This window comes from Malus sylvestris, chromosome 5 (genome assembly GCF_916048215.2).
Source record: "Malus sylvestris chromosome 5, drMalSylv7.2, whole genome shotgun sequence".
Classification (NCBI taxonomy): Eukaryota; Viridiplantae; Streptophyta; class Magnoliopsida; order Rosales; family Rosaceae; genus Malus; species Malus sylvestris.
The window spans coordinates 10,751,820-10,778,828 of NC_062264.1; the positions used below are offsets into that span (position 1 = coordinate 10,751,820).

At 38.6% G+C, this 27,009-nt stretch overlaps 1 protein-coding gene and 1 long non-coding RNA gene across 2 annotated transcripts; one reads left to right on the forward strand and one right to left on the reverse strand.

Moving 5' to 3' along the window:
- Window positions 1-80: 80 nt before the first annotated feature.
- LOC126623772 (uncharacterized) lies at window positions 81-17,438 on the reverse strand. The gene is made up of 18 exons (XM_050292758.1): window positions 17,265-17,438; window positions 17,074-17,134; window positions 15,050-15,086; window positions 14,436-14,566; window positions 13,987-14,079; window positions 8,041-8,143; window positions 7,820-7,953; window positions 4,460-4,599; window positions 3,936-3,986; window positions 3,773-3,855; window positions 3,626-3,680; window positions 3,417-3,528; window positions 2,437-3,067; window positions 2,145-2,358; window positions 1,956-2,026; window positions 1,248-1,416; window positions 1,023-1,152; window positions 81-894 (listed from the first exon to the last, which is right to left on the reverse strand). The coding sequence occupies exons 1-18, from the start codon at window positions 17,376-17,378 to the stop codon at window positions 200-202; spliced, it is 3,024 nt and encodes a 1,007-aa protein (XP_050148715.1). The 5' UTR covers window positions 17,379-17,438; the 3' UTR covers window positions 81-199.
- LOC126623781 (uncharacterized) lies at window positions 10,359-13,939 on the forward strand. Its single transcript, XR_007623880.1, has 2 exons — window positions 10,359-10,467; window positions 11,383-13,939. It is a non-coding gene; the product is annotated as an uncharacterized LOC126623781 (long non-coding RNA).
- Window positions 17,439-27,009: the final 9,571 nt, after the last annotated feature.

Below are 27,009 nucleotides of genomic sequence, written 5' to 3' on the forward strand. Positions count from 1 at the left end.
TTGACTTTTTTAGCGTGAAGTGAAATTTTTAACTATTAGATTTTGCCACTCGGTCTCTTCATTTGCAAGTGAGAGACAAATTTCGTGGATGACGAATTCAATACCAATTTAAACAATCGCAAAATATATAGCCGCTGCTTTTACAGTTTCTCTCTTGAGAGATTTATCACCATGGAATTTCACAAGATCAAACGAAAAGTTATGATTGGAACCATTTTCTAAGCTTCTTGGAACCTTGCTTTTCGCCATCGGTTTGGGCGGAGCTACGTTGTGAGTACTTGGATCTATATTGTTCGATCAGCATGTCCAGTTTATCCACAACGTCCCGCCCTAATGGGTCTTTATTTTTCTTTGGCCTTTTTCTCCTCGTTTCAGTCTCTCCCCCCTCCACCTCTTTCTGCGCTTGCAGCTTCCTCTTTTGAGCTCCTACATTTGCCTTTCCCATAGATTTTGATGTTTGTGCACCATTGGCCATGGATTCACGTTCGAATGATCCCCCACGACCAGGCTTCACGCCATCTTGATGATTGTCTGTTGCGCCTCCTGGTACTTTTGTTGATGAGATCTTCTTTTCCTTTCCGAATGGACCCTTCTTATGCCTCTTAGAAGCTCTCTCTCGGTCAGTGGCAGTTCCATCACCAACCCCGTTTTCCACTTCATCTTCTTTATTTGGTACTGATTCATCCAGATTTTGCTTGTCACCACTTTGTTTCCGTTTGTTGAACTTCTGGCTTGGATCGGCATCTGGTCTATTTGAGCCATCCTTTTGCTGTACACCTGGATTACGACGAGCTGCATTCTGCTGCCCTTGAATCTTAGCATTTCGTAGTTTCAACTTCTGGACATTATCCAGTGCGAACTCCACAATTGGGCGATGCTCGGGACCAAAAGTTTCTACAAGTTGCGTCACATTAAATTACAACACAACGGATTCAATGCATTCGATATATATTTCCAAAAATTACTGTTATCAGTGTCCTATGTCAACATGGATTATCAATTTCGTTGAAGAAATAACTTACCGGGATTGTTGTTCAGAACTCTGAGGGCCACAAGCGCATGCTGATGCTCTGTAAACTCAACGAAAGCAGCTCCACGAGAGTGATTCTTTGTGTTAAGCTTTCCTTTCTTCACATCCTCCAAGAACTTTATCTGCATGCTCAATGCCAAAAAATAATAGGGGAAAGTTCTTAAAATATAATAAACGAAAAAACCATAACAAAGACAAAAGTTAACTACTAATTAACCTGTCGAATAACAGGTTTTTGTTTTGTAGCTCGTGAGGTGACTGCATCAATACAAAGTCTTTTTAGTTCCTTTTCATTCATGGACTTCAGCAAATTTTTTATAACTATTCTCGTCTTGGAAACATGGAAATTTGGGGATTGAAGTTTCGACATCTTGCTTCTTTCTGCCCTGCATGGTTTCAGAAAATCATTAGAACCTGTCGCAAAGGAATGTGAAACACCATGAAGTAGTAGCAGGATAATCAGCATTTGCTGTTATAAACTATGGAGTCTGGTATTTCTTCTTGACAAATTACCAGATTTTTTAAAGCTTGTAGAGGTTTTACGAGGTTTATAATTCATGTAATATAGTTAATACGATTACGGGCTGAGAACTATAAAACAGGAGAAATCCCATCCAAATGTTTATAAGAAAATAATATATATATATATATATATATTTTTATAAGGATTCGACGTAACCTAGGAGTGCCGGCTGTCGACTACCTGACGCCCTCCCCCTCCTCCTTTATCCGAGCTTGGGACCGGCAATGTAAGATAAACTTACACAGGCGGAGTTATATATATATATATATATATAGTAACTAAAATGTAAATACATGCTGGAAAATGATTTTACAAAAGATTGTATGTCTGGAGAAAATCAGGTGAGACCCAATTGAACCGTGCTCCAAGCATTCCATGGACAAAGATATAAGCAAAACTTACATTTGGCGTTTCAACATATCACTAGCTGAAACCCCTTTTGCAGCTGGAGTTCCCTCAAGAATAAGACCTTCCTGTTAATATTTGAGGAAAGAAAATGCCAGCCATTCAAGACGATTAAAATAACCACCACACACAAAAAACTGTAAAATCAAAATAAAGAAGGGGGAGGAGGCTTGTTGAAGAAATAACCTTTGCTAGATAGAGATTGCGGTGGTCTAGGTCCTCTTTCTTGGCCACATTTAATTCCTTATCATGAGCCGATTTTTTATCCAAAGCCTGCAACACTGTTAATTGTCTACCTTTCAGAGTAATTCCCGAGCCAGATTCCGCATTCCCAGCTGAAACGGCAGAACTAGCTCCATCTTTTGTTTTAAACCTGAGAAAGCCAGATCCTTTGGGTCGCCTGCCACAACATGATATCAGACGTAGTTTCGAACATAAAAGAATGCAGTAATCATATCAAACTACAAATAAAACATACTTGGTGACTGGATGAAGGACTGGGACAAAAGAGTCAACTTTCCCAAAGGTGGAAAACCTTTGTTTGACATCTTCATTAGTGATCTCAAAAGGAAGATTGCTTATGAAAATTGTTCTATGCAAATCTTCTCCTTCGTCTGCCTGTTCAAGATTTGATGCCACGCTTTTACTTAACTTTCCAGGCTCAGTAACGTCTGATGCTTTTGCAGTCTCAAGAGATGAGTAATTAGGCTCATCAAAAGATTCATCAATAAGATTTGATGCCATGGTCTTGCTTTTCTTTCCAGGCTTATCAACCTCTGATGCTTTTGTAATCTCAGAAGATAATTTCTCAGGCTCGTCAACGGATATATCAATAGATGTCTCCTTGTTCCTTTTCGGCAGTGTGGAATCATCATCCGGAGTTGCTATACCAGAGGGTGTGATGAAGTTTTTTAGAACTTTCCTTGCAATGTCTGCTTCCTCTTCAAAATTAATTTCAGTAGGGATGTCTGTTTTCTCTATGGTGTTAGAGTCATTTAGAGCATTGTCTGTTCCATCATTGTGCTGGGACTTTATACAGACATCCCCAGCATCATCCTCAAAATCATCACTGCTACTATCACTTTCCCCATCTCTTTCATCCTCTTGTCCTGTAAAATCAGAGCTTTTGCATCATAAAAATGAAGAAACAAGTACTAAAAATGAGGTAAACATTTATTGATAAAATCGTTCAAGATAAAATCAATTTCGAATATCACAAAGTAACTCAAAATGGGGAGTGTAAAGGCATCTTTTAGAAATTATGAACAATTAAATGCATTTTTTTAATCAGGCACTTTGTGAATCATCTTATCATCATCATTCTCTTTCACAAAGAACAAAGCACAAAACATCAGTTGATTACTCAGATGCAATTGATTATTAATCCAAGGTTCCACATAAAACAGAAAGACAAAAATGTGCTAAATGTGAAAGGAGTTACAGTAATATAACAAGTACCATCCTCTGAAGCAAGGGCATTAATGCCACTATCATATATCTTCTTTGAAACAGCCCAGTCAACAGCTATGGATCTTTTATGAAGCATTTGTCCATTTAGCTTTTTTATTGCCTGAGAAAGCAAAGGAAACATGTCAGCTCACGTAACTCAGCACAAGAACACACAGGTTAATAAGTACTCCAAAATTTAAGCATAAATCACAATGTACATTTTCCGCATCCTGTTTGCGTGTGAATTTGACAAATGCAAAACCTTTAGATAACCTGCAAACAAGGAAAATAAAACAGGGATGAAGAAATAGATAACATGATATTTCAGTGAGAGAGAAACAATACTTGACACAATGATAATATACCCTGTCTCAGGATTATGTGGAATAAAAACATCCCAGACAAACCCAGCCGGTGAAAACATGTTATTTATTTCATTCTCTTTGGCCTGCATTTGTGTAAGAAAACTATCAGTTTAAGTTCTTCCTACGAACAAAATGTCATATGAAAATACAGTGAGCAAAAAACCTTGAAAGGAAGATTTCTAACAATGAGCTTCCACTTCTGAGTCTTGGAACCCTGAACAAACAATAAGAATCAAGCTGTTTAGAAGCAATATAATAGCACCAGCACCAATAACATGAATAACAAATATAACACCAATAACAACCCATAATGCTAAGTAAATGACTAATTTGAATAACAAAAAAAATAATCCAGACTTTATCTCTTATAAATCAAAATGCTGGTTTGGCCTTGCATGGCATGCAAAGAGCCTATCAACATTACCATAATGTATACTTCTTGTTATTTCTGATCCCTGCAGTTCCCTAACAGACAGTGATAAAACATATTACATCCTTGCATCATCTTTTTTGTTATCCACTGAACCATAGCCAAGCTCAAAAGAACTGGGAACAATCCAAAGCCAAAATTGCATTGAAAAAAATGAAGCAATGGAACTCCATGAATTGGTTCATATTCACAAAAGGAATGTATAAGCTAGAGCAATTCAGCTTGAACTTGCAGTAAGTTGTACACGTATAATTTACCTCCCCACCCAGCTGACGTGCCCAAACAATACCGCCTTTTATTTCTTTTTGATGTAACATAGAAACAGAAGCATGAGCTGATCTGACACTGTTATAAAGTACAGATGAAGCATCCATTTTGCATCCATCTTGCACAAGACCTGAAAGGAGACCACATAAAGTGAAGACAAAATTACTTTATGAGTGCACACAATAACTTTTGTCCGTCTAATAACATTTAAGCTTCAAATTTCAATTAGGAAAGCATGTAATCAACTACAATGGCCAAACTAAAAGTATCAAGTGTTTCCCTATGGTAATTTGTTGCAACTGTCATGTGAGTATTGATTATGTAAATTTAAATCAAGTCTTCCGAAATGTAAATTCTACTTAACATATAAGTATATTTATAACATATAATACTTTGTAAAAACAAATATAATCATAACTAAATCAAAGATATTATCATCTTCTTTATTACTAAGTCTAGTTGTACTTGGAAACTATATCATATAGTCTTAAGATGTTGCAGTTATTTATTTTACTGTAAGCAATTATAGAGAACTTCAAGGAAAATAAGGATGAATGGTTGCACTTACAGGAAATTTCAAGCGAAATAAAGGTTGAATGTTGCAATTATAAGTAATTCAAAAGGAAATAAAGGCTTAGTGGAGTAGTTATAGGGTATTTAAAATGAAATAAAGGCTGAGTGGAGCAACTATTATGGGAATTTAAAGGAAAATAAAGGGTTGAGTGGAGCAATTATAGGGAACTTAAAATGAAATAAAGGCTGAATGGAGCAATTATTATGGAAATTTATGGGATTTGGAGAGAGAAAGTCTCTCCTTGTTCTTCGTTGAATCTAGAACGGCAGAAAAACATTTTAGAAAACCTAGATTTTGAAGAAAAAAAGGCCCAGGTGAACGCCCCGCATGCCCTGAGGCGTGCCTCAGCCGCCCAAACGCGCTCCGGCAACACCACCGCCACTCCAGCAAAATGAGGCGGCAACTCTCATGCCCAGCCTCAGAGGCATGAGAGTAGCCGCCTCAATTTGGTCCTTCGTCAATCTGGTCATTAAAATTTCTTTATCAAGAGAACTGATGAGTTTGATAAATGGTCCTTCCTCTGTTTGGTCCTTTATCAATTGCCTTGGTCATCAAAATTGTCCCTGCCTTCTACTTCCGCTAAAAAGTTCGTTAGTGTGCTGATGTGGCATTTTGTGTGAGACCACACAACCAATCATGTGATGCCACATTTATTAAATATAGCAAGAATCAATTTTTAAAAATAGTATAGAATTGAAAAAATACCTTAAAATTTTGAAAACCAAAAAAGATTTAAATGAAGAGAAATGGATGGGTTGGGGAACAGGGAAATCTGGGTGGCTGAGGAAGGGGGCGACGTCAGAAAAGCCGGAGAGGGACAGGGAGGGAGAGCGAGAGAGAGGGTCGGGTCAATCTGGCCGACTCTAATAATCTAATAATGAAGGCTTTCTCAATACATGGGGTACATTGGTTGGGCAAGGGTATGAAGCGAAATCTGGGTTAGGAATGGTGTGGTAGGTGGCTTGCAGAGAGATAGAGAGAGTGAGGTGGCTTCCTTTCTTTTTTTTTTCTTTAATACAGAAAAAACCAAACAAAGCTATATGATTTATGTGTATACATATACATATCACATATGGACAACCGTTTCTCCAGCAAATGCAAAATCATGGACACCAAACTAGGGGTGGGTTTAAAAAATCGAATAAAAACTGAACCGAATTACCGAACCTAAGCCGAAAAAAACCGAACCAAACTAAGAAAACCAAACTGAACCGAAAATTGGTTGGTTCGGTTTTCGGTTTTGGTGGTCTTAAAACCGAATTGAACCGATATATATATATATATTATTAATTATTTAATATATATCATCTTCAAGCCAACGTGAACTCAAAGTTTGAACTCAATTGGAGGTCAGACTTGCAGTCTGTCCTATGTTCTCTTTCAGGCAATGAGCCACGGGATGGCATAACCACAAAGTGGAAGATGCCACCAGAATCGAAAGCAAAGGAAAGAAAATAAAACAACACGCACACAAAGTGGAAGATGCCTTAACCAGAATTGAAAGCAAACAAGGTTCTTACAATGAAGTGGTGCTGATTATTTTGGCCCCCAAATGTTATCATTCAGGTCCAAGAAATCGAAGAGGACAAGAATTGTCGGTCTGAAATTGGATAATTCAGGGAAATGCTTCTAAGATTGCTCATTATTGTTGTAAAACAAAGGGACAATGTGATTGCTGTGAAAGAAAATTTTTAGACCTATATATGCAGGTTTTTTACATGAACCTATGGACATAAGATTTAATGGATCGGTGTGTCCAGTGTCTATTGTTTAAAAACAAAAAAAACAAAACCGAACCGAAACCGGACCCAAAAAAATGGAACCGAAATTAAACCAAACCGAACAAAAACCAAAAAAAAAAATTGAACTGAACCAAACCGAACTTTTCGGTTTGGTTTTGGTTTTGGCAAAAAACCAAACCGATTGAAACCAAACCCACCCCTACACCAAATTAATTACCAGAAAACTATAGATTGCTAGATTGCTAGTATGACCTGGTGTTAATTTACAAAAGATCCAAAAGATCCAAAACATATGCAGTCTTTTATCAACAAAAGGACAAATCAATAGACCATGGCATTGTGATGAATGAGGGACGGATGTCCATCAGGTTCTTACTCTCAGAAGCACAACATTTTATTTTCTTTTTATAAAAATTAAAAAAAAAAATATTTTGGTTTAATCTGTCTTAAGTTGTTTTGTGGGCACCATGCAAATGCCACATCAGCACACTAACGGACATTTTATTCTTTAGTCTGCAAGAGTTTTTCTATATTTCTTGTGTTCTACGTTAACTGGGAAATCCTAGTTTTTATCCATCTGGTTATGAAGAATTACATTGAGTATGTCACACAAATTACATACATGTATCAGTAATTGTACAGCATACATATTAATATTTTCCATGTGCGTGTCCATGCTTCATGCATTCCAATGAATTAAAAGAGTGCCAGTAAAAAGAATCTTGTCTTACAGGTTTGTGTGTGATGTACGTGCTGTTGTACAACTACAAGCAATTGTTTACATGACTGCAATGCCAATAAACTGGGAACAGCACAATATATGAGGTAAAAAATTACGGGAATGGCTAGTATTATTCTCCATAACAACAATTTCCAGCGACAATGGCTAAAGAAAAAACTAACAAAGGAAAAGAAATTTCAAGTTTCAACTCAAAATATCAAACCAACTAACCCCATTTACTTTGAAAAGTAAAAGAAACATGCAGGTGGTAGTTGCCGGGGAAGAAACAAAAACGAAAGAAAAATTCCATTACCATGTTGTTCAAGCTCTTCTTTGGGAAGAGGATAAGTGATGGAACATACGTCCCCAATCTCCCTAGCTTTGCGATGAACATCTTCTGCCATACCAGCATTAAGAAGACCACCGAATATAACAGTTCTGGCAACCCTACGTAACAACAAGTGATTAAGTACATCAGGCCACATTTCTGGAAACGGATGCTATTAATCAACTTTCTATCTCAAAATTACCTACCTCTGCTTTTCTGAACCACCCACTTTTGCCACTTGAACATTACTTAGTGCTGCTGCTTTTCTAGTCTTCACAGGTTTCTTTGTATTTTTTTCCAAAGTAACAACTGCAAATAGCTAAGCAAAATGAATGAAATTTACAATAGCTAATTTTTATTCTTTTTTGGTGATTACAATAGCAAGTTCAGTGCAAATGGAGGCCAAAACGAGTTAGGGGTGAGGATCGGAGATCAAGAAATACCAAAGAGCGACCGTTTTCGTTACCTAGGATCTATCTTGCAAAAGAACGGAGAATTAGATGGAGATCTCAACCATAGAATACAAGCTGGATGGATGAAGTGGAAGAGTGCATCCGGCGTGTTATGTGACCGCCGTATGCCACTAAAGCTCAAGGGAAAATTTTATAGGACGGCAATAAGGCCGGCGATGCTGTATGGCACAGAATGTTGGGCGGTGAAACATCAACACGTACACAAAATGGGTGTAGCGGAGATGAGGATGCTTCGTTGGATGTGTGGGCACACGAGAAAGGATAAGATTAGGAATGAGGATATCCGGGGTAAAGTAGGAGTAGCCGAAATTGAAGGAAAGATGAGAGAAAATCGGTTACGGTGGTTTGGACATGTGCAAAGAAGGCCTACTGACGCTCCGATTAGAAGATGCGACTATGGGACAGAGGTTCAGGGCCGAAGGGGTAGAGGAAGACCTAGGAAAACTTTGGAAGAGACTCTAAGAAAAGACTTGGAGTACTTGGATCTAACGAAGGACATGACACAGGATCGAGCACAATGGCGTTCTAAGATTCATATAGCCGATCCCACTCAGTGACTTGGATTTTCCAAGTCTCCAACCGAGAAGTTTTCCTCACTCGGAAAATTAAGGGAACACTACCCCAACCTACATGCTCCACTCAGAAAGCTTCAACATACAAGCTTCAACAAAAGAAAATTCAAAGAACTTAGCGAAGAAGGCTTTGGTGTATTTAACACAATACGTTGAAATGAAGGAAAGCTTATTTATTGATATCCCCGATAAGCTACAAATATGTACATATACATGAGTCAAAATAAACACACAAGAGGGAGCCTTCACAAAGGTTGCTTAGGAGAAGTCTCAGCAGTCGGTAGAGCCCCAGAAAGAGAAGGCACCGGAGGGGGATCATTTGGAGCCTCAGTACTGGACAGAACCCTAGAAGGAGGAGGCATCAGAGGTTGATCATTTGGAGCTTCATTACGCGGTATAGCCCCAGAAGACGAAGGCAATAAATGCCTTTGGAACAAACCCACAAATCTCTGATGATCAAGTAAAACCTGACCATCAGTTTCCTTCATCTGGTCAAGCTTCCTCTTCATGTTTGTAGCATAGTCATGTGCGAGCCGGTGCAACTGTTTATTCTCATGCTTGAGCCCTCTGATCTCCTGTTTGAGACTCATCACTTCAGCCGCCAATGATTCAACTTGGCGGGTTCGAGCAAATAGGCGTTGGGCCATATTAGACACAGAACCTGCACACTGAACACTGAGAGCCAGCGAATCCTTAACAGCTAACTCATCAGACCGTTTGGAAAGTAGTCTGTTATCTTTGGGAGTGAGAAGGTTCCTGGCCACCACCGCAGCGGTCATATCATTCTTCATCACGGAATCCCCAACGGTAAGAGGACCAGTAGGGGAGACGAAGGATGGGCGCCATATGTTGTCTGGAGAAGGCGGGGCTGCCTCTTCAACAAGGTTCAAGTCAAAACGACGGTCGGAGGGGCCAGACATTTTCAAAGGTGTTGAAGAGAGAAGAGGTCGGACAAATCAAGATCTTAGAAGTGCAAGAATGAAGCTTCTACTGGTGGAGATTCAAGTGTGCTTTGGAACTTAATGCCAGCCCTTATAAAAATCTGCACTCGACGGAGCTTCAGAAATCGAAGAGGCGCCTGCTCAGAAATCGAAGAGGCGTTTGCTTTCTCAAAAGCTGGGCTGCTTAGAGATCACGAGGGTTGATCTCAGAAATCGAAGAGGCGTTTGCTTTCTCAAAAGTTGGGCTGCTCAAAGACCACAAAGGCTGATCTCAGAAATCGAAGAGGCGCTCGCTTTCTCAAAAGCTGGGCTCCCCAGAGACCACGAGGGCCGATCGCAGAAATCGAAGAGGCACCTACTTTTCCAGCCTTGTCAGCACCTGTCACACGCACACTCAGCTTTGCGGAAATTATGGGCATTCTGTCAAAGACTTCTGGGGAAGTAGAAAACACATGAATCTTACTGTTCAATCACCCACTTCCCACACGCAACAATAGCTCATGGGTACCACAGAAAACTTTGCCAAAGTTCTTTGCCAAAGTTGAGCACGTGAAGCTTGCAGCTCCCACTACATCGCTCTGACCAAGAAGGGTAAAAGAATAGCAAAGAAACAACACTAACAAAGTTTAGACCCATAAATTTTGAAGGTCTAGCTACCATATTATTACCCACAAGGGTAAAGGAACAGTACCACTGCTGGATAATTGGAAAGTCCCTGTGTGTCAACCTCTGTGCTTCGTGGCAAGGTAGACTAGCAAACATGCCCAACCTTTACTCATATTCGAGAAAACACTCCCAATAAGATTGCTTGCTCCAAAATCGAAGAGGCACCGTCCTCTGAATCTCGAGAGCCAGACTCCCAACATGACTACTTTCTTAAAAATCGAAGAGAGGGTAAAGGAACAGTACCATTGCTGGATAATTGGAAAGTCCCTGTGTGTCAACCTCTGTGCTTCGTGGCAAGGTAGACTAGCAAACATGCCCAACCTTTACTCACATTCGAGAAAACACTCCCAACAAGATTGCTTGCTCCAAAATCGAAGAGGCACCGCCCTCCGAATCTCGAGAGCCAGACTCCCAACATGATTACTTTCTCAAAAATCGAAGAGACACTGCTCCCCGAATCTTCGAGAGCCAGACCCCCAGCATGATTGCTTTCTCAAAAATCGATGAGGCATCGTTCTCCGAATCAATCGAAGAGGCGCTCGCTTTCTCAAAAGCTGGGCTGCTCAGAGACCACGAGGGCCGATCTCAGAAATCGAAGAGGCACCTACTTTTCTAGCCTTGTCAGCACCTGTCACACGAACACTCAGCTTTGCAGAAATTATGGGCATTCTGTCGAAGACTTCTGGTGAAGTAGAAAGCACATGAATCTTACTGTTCAATCACCCACTTCCCACACGCAACAATAGCTCATGGGTACCACAGATAACTTTGCCAAAGTTCTCTGCCAAAGTTGAGCACGTGAAGCTTGCAGCTCCCACTACATTGCTCTGACCAAGAAAGGTGAAAGAATAGGAAAGAAACAGCACCAACAAAGTTTAGACACATAAATTTTGAAGGTCTAGCTACCATATTATTACCCACAAGGGTAAAGGAACAGTACCACTGCTGGATAATTGGAAAGTCCCTGTGTGTCAACCTCTGTGCTTCGTGGCAAGGTAGACTAGCAAACATGCCCAACCTTTACTCACATTCGAGAAAACACTCCCAACAAGATTGCTTGCTCCAAAATCGAAGAGGCACCGTCCTCCGAATCTCGAGAGCCAGACTCCCAACATGACTACTTTCTCAAAATCGAAGAGAGGGTAAAGGAACAGTACCATTGCTGGATAATTGGAAAGTCCCTGTGTGTCAACCTTTGTGCTTCGTGGCAAGGTAGACTAGCAAACATGCCCAACCTTTACTCACATTCGAGACAACACTCCCAACAAGATTGCTTGCTCCAAAATCGAAGAGGCACTGCCCTCCGAATCTCGAGAGCCAGACTCCCAACATGATTACTTCCTCAAAAATCGAAGAGACACTGCTCTCCGAATCTCGAGAGCCAGACCCCAGCATGATTGCTTTCTCAAAAATCGAAGAGGCATCGTTCTCCGAATCTCGAGAGCCAGATACCACAGACCACTTTTTCAAAGTGCTCTGACAGAGTTAAAACATGTGAAACTGGCAGCTCCCACTACCGTGCTATGACCAAGCAGGGTAAAGGAATAGCATTACTACTTGTTAGGGAGACTCCTATATATGTCGACCCCCATCCCCAACGGACAGGCAGACCTGCAAAAATGCTCAACCCTTCATCATATCTGAGAGGGCACTCCCAACGAAGCCTTTCGAAATATTCAGCTTTCTTTCCCCCCGATAATACCTCTGCAAACAAGCTATACTAGAGCAAGAATATCTCATATCATCAGGGTTAAAAGCAAGAGTATCTCATATCATGCTTTTTCCCTGTCTTTTCCTTTGGCCTTGTTTTTACCTGCAAGACAAGGAGAAAGAGAGCAATCAGTCAGCACTTGGAATCAAGCTTCCAGCCAGGATCTGACTGCCTGGAACCCCTTACCTGATTACTTACCTGGCATTGCTCTCGAGTACTCATCTTCAACATCTTATGTTTCCAGGGAAGATTCCGCATTTGCTTGAGGAACAGATAGGGCAAGTGCGAAGGATACAAGGAAGCATGTGGAGACAAGCGTAACAGCACACGTGCCGATACATCCATTACTCTGTCAAAAGCAAAAGTATCCCATATCAGCAGGGTGGAACGTACTCTAGATTTGATGGACTTGTTTTGACCCTCAAATTCTTCAGTCGGCCTTATACTCTGGAGGAAACCAGAAAACCCTCCAGCTCAGTTCAAGAATAAGCCTGTGGAAAGTTACTTCTTCAAAAGCAAAAGTATCTCATATCATCTCTTCTCATTTTTCTTCTCTTTATCCTTCATGCTGCTGCAAGATGGGGAGAAGGTGAACAATCAGTCGGAGCTCTGATTGCTTACCTTGTCTGTCACCTCTTTCAGCAGACCCCCTAGCTCGGCGACTTGGGGGACTCCTACTACATGGTTTGTATCGCGCTTGACCAAGCCTGAAACTACAAGTAAGCTTCAAGTGAAATTGATACATTACCTTGTGCATCTCCACCAGTTAAAGATACCACCCCTGGATGGAGGAAGAGTACTTCCAGAGAAGATGCCACATCTACCTATGAGACAGATAAGGCAAGTCAAGACGACTCCACACTCCGATACTTAGAAGTTTCGTGATTACGAGATCATTCTCCCACAATATTTCCTAATGTCATTTGTACTAAATCATTCACTTGTACTCACTAAAGGAGAGCTTGAACCTATGTACTTGTGTAAACCCTTCACAATTAATGAGAACTCTTCTATTCCGTGGACGTAGCCAATATGGGTGAACCACGCACATCTTGTGTTTGCTTTCCTATCTCTATCCATTTATATATTTATCCACACTAATGACCGGAGCAATCTAGCGAAAATCACAAAAAGCGACCGTTTTAGCTACCTAGGATCTATCTTGCAAGAGAACGGAGAATTAGATGGAGATCTCAACCATAGAATACGAGCTGGATGGATGAAGTGTAAGAATGCATCCGGCGTGTTGTGTGACCGTCGTAGGCCACTGAAGCTCAAGGGAAAATTTTATAGGACGGCAATAAGGCCAGCGATGTTGTATGGCACAGAATGTTGGGCGGTGAAGCATCAACACGTACACAAAATGGGTGTAGCGGAGATGAGGATGCTTCGTGGGATGTGTGGGCACACGAGAAAGGATAAGATTGGGAATGAGGATATCCGAGGTAAAGTAGGAGTAGCCGAAATTGTAGGAAAGATGAGAGAAAATCGGCTCCGGTGATTTGGACATGTGCAAAGAAGGCCGAATGACGCTCCGGTTCGAAGATGTGACTACGGGACAGAGGTTCAGGGCCGAAGGGGTAGAGGAAGACCTAGGAAAACTTTGGAAGAGACTCTAAGAAAAGACTTAGAGTACTTGGATCTAACGGAGGACATGACACAAAACCGAGCACAATGGCGTTCTAGGATTCATATAGCCGACCCCACTTAGTGGGAAAAGGCTTTGTTGTTGTTGTTGTTGTTGTTGTGGTGATTACAATAGCAGGATTCAAATGTTAAGATTATTGACCTCTTTCCTGCAATTTTGAAGCATCCTTTTCCCCTTGGGAATTGTCACCGTCTTTGTCATTTTCTGTCTTCACAGTCTCTTCCACGTCAGTTCCTAAAACCAAAAGGTAGTAAGAAAACAAAACAAATTTGCAGAAGAAGTAATTGAGACTATTAAGAACCTTCTGGAAACAGAGGAAAGATGCAAAATAGATGAGAAGTGAAGGCATGACGTGAGGGATGAAGAAGAGAGGGAGGAGAATGCATAAGTAAATTAATTTAAAAGTGTTTTCAGTTTTTATTTACTAAAGTAGTCTATGTATTTTAGTCCTCTCTTCGTCAACTCTATCATCTTTTTTATCACTTTCTTCTACCTTTTCCTTCTGTATTTTTAATTACAAACAAAAACATTACCAAGCAAACCATAGGGTATTTTCATTTCAAATCAAAAGTAAGATGAGTAATACTAACCTTGATTAGTCTTTGGCCTTCGTTGTTCAAGCGGAGCACGATGCATGGCATGTTTAGCTGCTATTTTTCGACCTCCAATGGACAAACCATTCTTCAGCTCAACAGCACGATTAGCATCTTCTGTTACAGCACTACAAATAGATGCAAAATACAAAAAAATAAAAAGTGTTCAAAAGTTTGTAACCACAAACCCAATTTCATAGGCTCATATTGCTGCCATATTCCTAAGCTAAAACTCCTGAAGAAACCCTTCAATCCTCAAAAACATGTCAATAAATTTCAAAACAATTTTTTTATCTTATTCTTCATTATTTTTTTCAAGCAACAACATTTTATACTAAGGGCTAGGGGGATTTGTGCTAGGACATAAAATGCGCCCGTCATAATAACGCGGTATTCTTGACAACAGAAAAAAATAATGTGGTATTGAACTTACCATCTACGGGAGTCAAACCTAAGACCTCCCATCTATAGGTGAAGAGGAATACTACTAGACCCTAATACTAGTGGCCATCATGATTTACCATAAAAAGTAAAAGAACTAGCCTAACTTGGGGAACATAACAATAAAAAAAATGATACATAATAAGGGAAAAACAATGAACTTGACTTACAATTGAACAAAACCAAAACCATGGTGCTCAGTTGACCCTGTAAACAATATAACGAGAAAGATTAGAAAAGTTTTGACTTAACTGCTAAAAACCAAGTTAAATCCATGAAATAAATAATAAAAAATAAAAAAGTAACTGATAACCAAGATAAGAAAATGAAAATCATATGACACATGGAATCTCATTTTGAAAAACGTTATTGATCAAGCTTCTTCTTGGTGTGTTCAATCATTTCCACAATCCCGCATAGCAAATAATTTATAAGACAGACATGTTTCATGTTGTTTTGTTTAAAGCATGCTTGTACCTCATACCCAGAGTGATTTTACTTCACCTGATAATGGTGTTTGGGGAGAGATTTCCAATTTTTTGATCTTGGTAATTTACTGTTCTGTTGTTTAATTCAATATGAGGGAAGGAATTGCTCTTTGTGCTCATGTAGGGTTCCTATATTACTGTTGGCCACTCACTGGTGATCCTTAAGTAAAGGCATGGGGTCAAAGCAGATTTGGAGGAAACTCCCCATACAACTGATCAGCTCAGTCTCTTCTGTTCCTAAAAAGCATTTGAATATAAAGCCCTTCTTAAAGCAAGTATAGTTCTAGCACTAGGGCATACCTATAAAGTTAACACTCAAATATCACCTCAAGGCTCAAGCTGGAAAAAAGTTCTGGCTGCGATTGGAGTTGAGAAAGCTAGTGGCCCTAACTACTGAAGCTTTCACTAAAAGAATGAGAATCAAGGTGACCTGAAGGAATCCATGGACGGGCAAGTTCTATAGCATTTCAAATACAAGAAAAGATTCTACTTGAGGTTTAAGTAGGCAAATCTTTGTAAGATACATAACGATCAAGGGACCAATCAAGAAAGGATAGTAATTCTAGGACAAAAAACACCTACACAAAGGGTGTATGTGAAGAGATGTTAATAGATGGCAGACCCTCTAATCTCCGTCTCCAACTTGAAGAAGACTAGGATCAATTTACACCTTACTTAGCAAGGAGATGGGGACCACTATGAATATAATGAGAGTGACGCCTCCAATGAGTACGATGAGAGATGGTTAAGGGCTGGTTTGGTATTGCTGTGCTTTGAAAAAAAGCTGCTGTAAGAATAAGCAGCTGTGCTGTGAGAATAAGCGGCTGTGAAATAAATCAGCAGAGTGTTTGGTAAACTTTTTTGTAAAAGTGCTTTTGGAAAAAAAAGCAGTTGATAGTGGATCTTTTCATTAAAGGAGCACTGGAGCTCTGTGTGCTTTGAAAAAAAGCCAGTTTTCCAAAGCTGCAAATAGTAGCTTCAGCTTTTTCCTTTGATTTCAGCTTATTCTCATAGCAGCTTCCAAAATAAGCCCTTTTTTTTCAGTTTACCAAACACCTAAAACCCTCACAGCTTTTTTTCATGGGTGCTTTTTTTTTAAGAACCTCACTCCCAAACCACCCCTAAGCCTAACCTGAGCTAGAGAATCTCCTTTCTATTTTTGGGTTTCTTTTCCTTTTAAGTGCTAACAAATACTACATGGGGTTATATAGGGTGGACATGTTGTCAGTTCTAAAACCTTGTTTTAGCAAGGGAGGATTGCTTTCTGAAGATGGTGTTGTGATGATCCAACACAGCAAATTCTAATCGGATTTTGGGGTGTGCTACTACATTGGGGGTTGGCCAAGTAATCAAACTTGAGCTCTGAGCCTTATTGATTGCATTGAAGTATATTCTGCAGGCGATGTGGCTTTGATACAACACAGGCAGATAAGTACCATCCCAACAAAGCCACACAAAACTAATCATGGGATGCAGAAAACTTATCCAAAAACATTGGAACCACCCCGTACATATGCTGTTAGTTAATTTGGTTTCTTATAGGCCTCTGGCCCCCTCCTTAGAAAAATTAAATATTACCCCCTCCTTAGAAAAATTAAATATTAACAAGACCACAGGAAACAAGTAAAGGTTCTCCGAAAAACACAAGTTGTTAGAACTACAAATCAAATAGTAAAGTTCCAATTTTTGCAACATTTTGGGATTACCCTTCTTCATAACCAAAAAGCACCTCCTAATCGGTCCAATGTCGCTGAACGTCTCTTCCAGCTGAAATTCAAAAGAAAAACAAACAAATTAAACGGACTTTGCATTACGAAAACAGCACAGAATATTACAATTTCAGTAAGGGAAGAAATAAAGACGCAAAATAGGGGTGTGGGGGGAAAAGAGAGAGCACCTGAGATTTGGTGAAAGAAAAGGGGAGGTTGGAGACGAAGATAGTGGAGGGGGAGTGCTCGCTTTCGGTTCTCGGTCGGCCGCCATCGCCATCTTTGCTTTTCTTCTTCCCCATCTCTGTTTTGTTTTGGTTGGAGAGAGTGCACGAATGGAGGAAGCAGCTATATGGATCACTGACCTTAAACCTCAGGAGGGAAACAGAGGAGGGTTTATGAGGGTTGAGGGTTGATTTTGGGCCTGGCCCATTACAAATATGGTGTTGGACTGGGAAGATATTGAAGTGGGCCTAAAACAAGGGAGTTATTTATGCATACATGTCAGATTGTGGTTGGCAGGAACATAAGAGTTCTTGCTTCCAAGAAAGGTGCCACATGGTCCTTTTTAAAACGGGTGGTGTTATACATGTTGAATTAACACAATTACTCCACTTGTTTTTCATAACAAAAACCAGTATTCCATATTCTTTTGTTTTGTAATACTCATTAAGATGACACTCTTAAGAGTACGTTTGTGAATGACTTTGGCACTACTAAAATCACTTGCAGGAGTGATGTTTAAGTGATTTTATGAAGAAGCATACAAAAAGGTGCTTCTTCTTGCAAGTGATCATGTCGCTCTCATAATAAGTTATTTACCACTCTAAACGAGTCTTAAACAAGAGTGACCACATTGACAAATATAAAAACCGAGTATGGGGATTTGAACTTGGATGTAAAAGGAAGAGCACACTAAAGTTATCTGTATTTGAAAATAGGAATTCGAACTTAGATGTAAAAAGAAGAGCACATTGTTTTAATTAATTTGGCTCGGTACAAATATGTTAAAACCAATTAACTATTGAATTAGAGTCAAGCAGTTGATGACCATGATTTTTGTAGTCGAATGATGATCTTTGAAGTACTTGTGATTGATGGACACCATTTTATCCATATAGAATGCAATTCTTCCCTTTTCAAGTATGAGGATTAAATTAGATGGTATCACGTGCTGTACCCTAAATAGACACTTTGAAACACGTGGTACAAATAAGTAAATAACGCAAAACATTGTCGTCTACAAAAATTTCAGCTTACATGGGAAAACATTGTGATGGTTAGTCCTTCCCTTTTGTCTACCTATTTTCAGGTACATGGTGACTCACGATTAAATGATCATAGGTCCAATATATTTTCATGTAATTCTATTGTTTGAGGATAATATCGATGATTATTTTTTATTGTTATTGATACGTTAAAATAAATCATGTTTTCTTCTAAATATATATAATTATAATTCAAAATATCAATGTTCTAAATGTTCATGCCTAGTGACACACCCAGACCCGGAATGTCCACTAGGACTTCGAATCGAGCTGCGTTGGCCGACACCTGGAAGGTGACGAAATCATAAAGTGTGAGGATGTGGAAAAATGTGAATAAATTTAAACCTAAGAGTGCCTAAATACCAGAAGGCGCTGGTGAGCGAGAATAAATTCATTTCACACGTGACGTTAAAGCATAAGTAAAGTAAAGTGGATTAAGAATCGTACCCTCAAAAGAATCTCCAATACTAAGAATCGCCACGAATCTTCAACGATAAGAAAGCTCAGCTAATAAAAACTGGAGGGTGAAAACCAAAACAAGGGTGAGTGGCCCTAGAAATGAAATTTTAATAGAAACCATCTACAACATTCTAACCCCTCGCTGCAACACATGTATAGTTTCCAGAAAATCATATCACGTATCAATGTGAAATCCAAAGTATATCAATAGTAAACCATAAATATACCACAACACAGCATCTCATCAGCAAAATCAATAATCATGTGATTAATAACCCATACTAGCACGCAAGTCGGAGTCACCTATGGTGACCCGTACTACTTATCCATATCTCATCACATATGCTAGCTCATAAGTCGGGAGTCACCTATAGTGACCTATACAACTTATCCATATCTCATCACATATGCTAGCTCATAAGTCGGGAGTCAACTATAGTGACCTGTACGACTTATCTATATCTCATCAGTATGCTAGCTCATAAGTCGGGAGTCACCTATAATGACATATACGACTTATCCATATCTTATCACATATGCTAGCTCATAAGTCGAGAGTCACCTATAGTGACATGTACAACTTATCCATATCTCATCAGTATACCTGCACACGAGTCGAAACCACTTAAGGTGGTATGTACGACAGGACTGGGTGTAAACAAATACGCTCAAGTGCTATAATCACATGAAGACTGTGCGAATAATCGCGGGTCACCTACGAGTCAGAACCACCTAGTGGTCTATACGACAGGCATGTGCACCTACCTTGGATCCAAGATGAGCGTAAGGTGCGAAAGGTGAACATCACGTGAAGGACTGTGTCTTGGCCATATGCGGGAGCACTAACACCGGGGTGCAGGTTTATGAGCTCTAAATGCATCTCATGTGACATATACAACTCATAGGCAACTTGTACGACAATGTTGGAGTTGCCTAAAACATAATGTGATCATGCCATAACTCAATCATTTCAACTAATACCATAACTCACCTAAACTTACCTGTGGGTTCCACGTTCATCTTCGCACTTCAAAGCATTCATAATAATTTTGTGCAGGTAGTATACACGTGGATATGCCATAATGCAATCTAAAACTCAACCATATCATAGTATTTTTCCAATATATATAATGTGGCGCAAAATGCACAATCCATAACGCCCTACTCCCGAATTATTTATTTTCGGAAATGATTATCGGGGATAAGTCCAACTAAACACTAGTTTAATTAACAATCATTACTTACGTTTCCTTATTTTAGTTTCTTGATTCCTTCCACATTGATTTATGACCAACATCCAATCACTAAAAACATAAGGTTAAATCTCATATTTTCACCAATTTCCTTCACATTGCTCAATTCCCAAACAAGGTTTTTGTTTCAAATATTGTATGGCTGCATCTAACGTCTTGTTAGACTGCCTACGTACCCTAAATATGGATCAAGTCATTCGTAGTTCACATAGTACTTCAAAGCATTCACAGTAATCATAAGCAATAATCAATTTATAAACATTTATGGAATTGTCAATCATATTTATACATATATAATACGCGATAAAATGGAAAAGACCAGGTCCGTGCCATGACTCTCTAGCACGCATGTAGAGACATCACGAACCATCGTCGCCTATGACCAATTATCAAATCACATCTCAGAGTTCTGATCGATAAAATACATAATTTACATCAAACGTAATTCAATTCGGAAGATCTGCATCACGGATTTCCAATATTTTACTTCCAAATATTCAAATTATACTTCTAGAACAACATCCTAAGGTTTCATTATGATCTAACGGTCGGATCTCCGCCAATTGCCAAAACTAAGTGGCGGTTAACCTTTTATTTCATGAACTTACAAATTCAATTCGGGAAGATCCATATATCGGACTCCCGATCTGTAAGTTCCTATGGTCCTCAAATATTATTTACTAAAACATATTAAAGTTTGGTGACAATCTAACGGTCGGATCATCGATTCATACAATGACCTATTAATGTATCGTAGAGAATTTGGATTCCAACGACCAACCTACATCATTCAAATATCAAAACTAAAATCAAGATATTTAACATAACTTAAAAATAGCATTGGCGGCCCACTGGCCGCGTGCCGCCACACGTGCCGCCGCGGGTGGCAGTCGACCGCCCCGACTCACCGGAAAATCCAACTATTTCCAAAAATTACCAAAGTTTATAGGAATGAAGATCTCAATGATTAGAGTAAACTTTATACCTGCAGTTAAGTTTAATTTGGCCTGGAAAAGCTCCAATTTAGCTAAAATTCGTCAGAACCCTAAATGTGGGTGTGCTTAGATTCTTCCTCCTCGATGATCCGCCGCCCCTACAACTGATTGGGTTTTGTTCCATACCTCAAGGGAAGTCTAATGGTGGTTGAGATGGGTGTGATTAGTTTCATATTTAGGTCAATTGAACCCAAACCCGCCACACCCCTCTGTGCGGTTTCTCCCAATTTCAAAGCCAAAACCCTTGATTTTAGGGGTGTAATAGGAAGAGGGAAGGTCATGGAGGGTTTTACAAAGGTTGGTTTGATGCAATTCGTCAGAAAAATGGGCCAAAACCCTTCGGAAATGGCAAGAACACCGACCGGGTCAGGTTACCAATTTGTGGGTTGTGATTCTCCGTTTCTCCCTTCTCTCCTTTCTCCTTCTTTCTTCTCTTCCTGATTGGTCAGACTCTCCTCCCTCTTCTCCTGGTTGGTCCATCCACACTCCTAGCTTTCATTCCTCCCATCCCTTTTTTCGATTAGGCAACAACCCTTTTTCCTCTCTCTTTTTCCTTTACAGCCACTCACGTGGCTCCCAAAAACCAAGTCACAAAAATATTTCCCAATTATGAAATTTATCTATTTGACTTCAGTACTCAAAGTCTCATAAAATTTTATCCATAATTCTGCTTTCGCTTCTGCTTATGCCTACGCGTTCGTATCGTCGAGTACTTCGAGAGTACAACAAATAATAACACGTACGAGTTACTAAAATATGGTAAACTAAAGTCAATGACCTCGTTTCTAGGGTATTTTCATCAATTCTCTCGATTAAAATAAATAGAAAACAAAATTTTTGGAACGGGTTGTCACACCTAGCACGGCTTAGGTCCCGCCTAAACATTAGACAGCTGATTACTGTCACGATTAATCCCTAAGCATTTAACAAAATAGGAAAAGGGAGCTTAGATTTGCCTAGGCACCTGCCTAGGTCACGACTCTCACTAAGACAGAAAATAGATAACTTCAATTTTGCATTTTATTTTTTCAATAAATTGTAAGAGATTTGTTAAGATACTTAGGTGAACAATCATTATATGCTCGTTCCCCATGTTTTGAATATGTTCTAATACTTTATAATTTGTATGTCATTCTACTTTGCAATTTATAAGTCCTAATACAATTATGTATTTTTTTAGGTATAACTAGACATTTATTTATGTGGTATATAATATATTTAATTAAAATTAAAAATTCGCCTAGGCTCCCGCCTAGACAACTAGGTGCTAAACCCTGCTCACCTAGGCTCCCACTCAGACGACTAGGCACTAAACCCCTACTCGCCACCCAACCAACACTTAGCGTTTTCTAGAACCTTGAAAAATACACTTAGAAGGAGTATACAATGACTTTTTCAAGGTGCTAATAAAAATGTCTTTGGCGTTCGTATTGTCACTCCAAAATGTCAAATCCCACTCATCACTATACAAATTTTCTCTTGCATTTTTATAAAGTGGGACCTACCCTAACCCTAACATGGGAGAGCAATCAATTAAAATGATGGTCAAAAGAACTTGTATATAACATAATGCTAAGTTTACATCCGACTAACTTAATATTTTCCTTTGTTTTTTTCCTCATAGGTGAAGTATAGAAGACTAAAAAATGAGTGTTAAAAACTAGCTGAAATCAATAATTGATTAGACCAAGATGTTTGATAAAACTTATTTGTGATTGAAAACATCATATTGTAACTTATTTATATGATCAATCATATTGTCACCTCTCAACTTAATAAATGAATGCTCTTATTCACTCTATCTGCAAGTCGTTTACACGGATTTTTTTTTTTTTAATGTGTGCCAGTTCAGCCATCTTTAATTATAGGGAAAAAAAAAGGGAACTTTAACGAAAAACAACCGGTACTGTTCACTTTAACGAAAAACCACATTTTTACACTAAAAAGTCAATCCTGGTACTATTTACTTTACCCTTTATTTTGTCCTTATTTTTAAAACTCAAAGTTTTCAAACCTTTTTCATTAGTTTTCCTAAAAAAAAAAAGCTTTGATATTTTTGTAGAGTGAAAAGCAAAACGTAGGAAGTTAGAAAATTAATAAATAAAAGGATGGTCTAAACCGAAGATTGGGTAGGTGTTGAAACGAAAACGGAACTTTGCAAATGTCCAAACGGAAAATGTGCAAAAGAGGAAACCTGAGACAAAATAAAAGCCTCCTAGACTTTGCGTCCAATATGGGACCCACAAACCATTGTTTGGTGGGTCTTATCCATGTCATAGCTTACGTCACACACATACAGTGTGAACTGTGAAGCCGATCCTCCCCTTTAGAGCAACTCCACCCATGGAGCCTTTCCCCCTGGCAATCCACTATTGAATCCACCCTTTTAAACAGTAACTACCTTTAATGAATAGTAACTTCCATTAATGAACAGTAATTTTCATTTGCATCTCCACCCTTAGAGCTCTCCCTCCTGGCAATAGGCAATAAAATATTAGTTTTTTTTGTTTGTTTAAATAATACAAAATAAAATTATTTGTAATTTCGGATAAGAGTTTTTAAATCGTTCTCGTTGCGCCACGTGTCATTTTATAAAATAAAAACAATTATTTAGCGATGGATTTCGATAAGATTTTTATCCAATGTCATCGTGCCACGTGTCGTTATCTTTTGAGAATCTTTGATGATAGATTTTGATCAGATTTTAACTCGTTCAAAATTCCCCCACGTGTCATTATCCGAAAAGATAATTAATCTTTTGAGAAGTGGTATTTATAGAAAAGTAAAAACAATTTTTTACAAATTTTTTTCAGATTTTTTACAATTTTTTCGGATTTTTTCCATTTTTTTTAAATTTTATTCAAATAATTAATCTCTACCGTTGGATTTAAAAATTTTTGAATTCCAACACTCCAGATTGTACCACGTGTCACAACGGTAACTTTTCTTAATTTTAAAACTATTTTTTCTTTATTTATAAAGCATATTAATATCGACCATTGATCTCAGATCGAACGGTTGATATTAAATAAGATTTTTTTTTTTTACTGTTGAGATCCAACGGTCCAAATGAAGGAGCCGTTGAGATCGAACGGACCGTGGGAAGCCACGTGGCTTCCCAACAGTAACTGTGACATTCTGAAAAGCGGACTGCTTTTCTGAAAAGCTATCGGGTGACGCGCCCCCACGCGCGAGTGGGGTGCACGCGCCTGACAGAAAAAAATAAAAAATGGGCTTGGAGCTCGGGCTCCGGGGCTGTCACAAATTGACAGGCCCCCTGCTCGGGCCTTCTCCACGGGCTCGGGCTCTTCATGGCTGGAGCACATTGACAGGCCCTCGGGCCCTTTCTTCTCCCCTGTCCCCTGGCCTATTTACAAGGCTGGAACTGCTCTTACATACACAACACTTGTTCCTATTATTTCCTTTCTTGGTGAGCCACACAACACAAGCACCATTTTTGTTCTATTTTCACAAATTATTGGTAAGTAAGTTAAACTCTTAATTCTTATAACTACTTCAACTTTTGAAGTAAAACTCAAATTTTAGATTCTAAACCCACTTCACTTGCTCCAACCCTTAGCCAAATATGAGTCTTAACCCAAAATTCATTTGTGGGGCAAATTTAGGCCATAATTTTCCTCTAAGTTAGTGGGATGACTCACCTTATATGTGAATTTTTTTAGTTTTATATTTATAAATTCATTGAATCTAACAGTTAAGATCTTATACGATCAAATCCAACAGTAAAAAATATTTAACCGTACAAATTAAATCCAACAGCTAAAATAATTATAAAAAAAAATTCATGTGTTTCATATTCTTTCATAGTGTTCAACAAGTTTTATGGTGTCCATTTAGCGGTTTTTCAATATTTATCGGAATCTAAATATTTTTAGGTTAAAATGTTCATAAAATTAAATTAGAATAATTACATAAATTATATTTTTAAGAAAGTTACTTCAAGAAAAATTTATCCAAAATTCATTCTTGAGTAATCTCGGACTAAAAATTTAACCAATAAGGGTTGAAGCAAAAAAATTATTTCTGAGTTAAAAATTTTAGGTTTTAACCAAGGGTTGGAGATGATTTTAGATAGAGAAAAATTTGTGATGATCGAACCCACACTAAAGCGCATATGTATGATTGGTCTCCATTGCGTAAAGTGTCAAATGCACACCGATTTGTTTGTTCAAAAAACACCCTTTAGAATATTGAAACAATTTTTAATAAGGTGTCATTGTTGACACTCTAAAAAAAAGTTCTCTCTCTAAAATTGTTATTTTGTTTTATATTTTAGTACATTTAGAGCACAGAATAATTTTTTCATAGTGTTAATTACATATTTTTCCTAAATAATAATTTTTTTAGGTTTTTTCTTATCCATAGAGATGCTAGAATTTAAACTTGAGAACTCCTTTATATTGAAAAGAGAATCATATCGGATCAATTGTTAGTTTTTTAGAAGAGTAAGTTGATTTCAAAAGCTAAGATGCATCCCACATTTAATACGATTAAAGTTTTATTGATATTGTGGAACTATGATTTTTTAGGGTTGAAATAAGGCAGATCGGAATACGCGTACCTCAGAAGTTGGTCCTATACTCAACAACTCCGATCGGATTGAGCTGCTCAAATGGACCAACGATGCCACCACATCTTACTGTACTTCGGAAAGGTAGGCGAATTTTCCCAAACTTCACTAAGATTGACCATTCTTGTTTCGCAAGATACCAAAACTTGATCCAACTTGGGATCATATGAGTTTCTGTGAAGTCTAGTTTTATTTTTAGCTTCCCCTGTCAAATGTTATAAATTGTACCACACATGCTCTAGTTGGTTTTAGGGTTAAAATACTTTTTTGGGATCATGTTGTTGGAAATATTCATCTCAATAGCTTAATCTCTCTACATCAAGGATTTGTTCATTCATATACATTTCCTGCCATTGTTTCTAGTTCATTCTATCTAGTCAAATTTTCTTGTTGCTATCACGTGAGCTGGGCACACACTTTAAAAACCCCACATGGGCTTTCTAACAGTTTTTCCAGAGAGTGTTTTCAACCTTAGATCCTTTCTGATTGCTTTTGCACATGACACGTGACCTTTCCATTCCCTCTTTTTGTCTGAAACAAAGCCCTACTATAAAAGCACAATCTAGTGTTTCTTTTTCATTTGGCTAGGAAAGTTTTATTTCTCACATTCATGCACTAAACACCCACATCATTGCATATTAGGATAGCATTGCTTTTGTGATTTTGATCTTTGTTTTAGGTCAAGCATCTCTAGTTTCAAATCTTTGAGCTGACCTCTTTTTAGATTCGCTTCATTTTCATTTTTCAAGCATTTGACTGGTGAAACTGACTAGATATCGAATCCAAATTTGCATCAACTTCATCATGACATCATTTGCATATGTTGATTGGATTTTGGTGCCACAAGGTAAAAAGCTCAGGAAGAGCTGCCACTTCGTGAAGACTGAAGAAATCCATCTCGTGAAAGGTAAGGTTACACAAAGGTACCAGCTGCTCCGTAGATTAGGATCTATAAGTTGAGCTTGTGTGGATACTTTGTAAGAATCTTGATTTCACTAGTGGATTGGACTCAATTGTGAGTTCCCAGTTTTTTAACCCAAAGATGGGTTTGACCAGCCAAAAACATCTCGTGCAATTTATCGCTTTACTAGTTTACTTATCTTCCTTTTGTCTGTGATATATGCTCATCACTATCCACAAATAGATAAGTCCTTGCAAGTAAGTTTGTCACTATTAAAATGTGCACTAAACTGGATCTTAGTTAACTAGGAACTTTTTAGTAAACTGAACTTTAATTTGACTTTTTCCGTTGTGAGTAAACTGGCATATCTGAGCCAAGGTTCTAAAAAATGTTAGGCCCTAGTTGGGCCGCGGGTTGGCGCCTAGCGCCTAGGCGGTCTAGGCAGATTTAGGTAAATTTCTTTTAT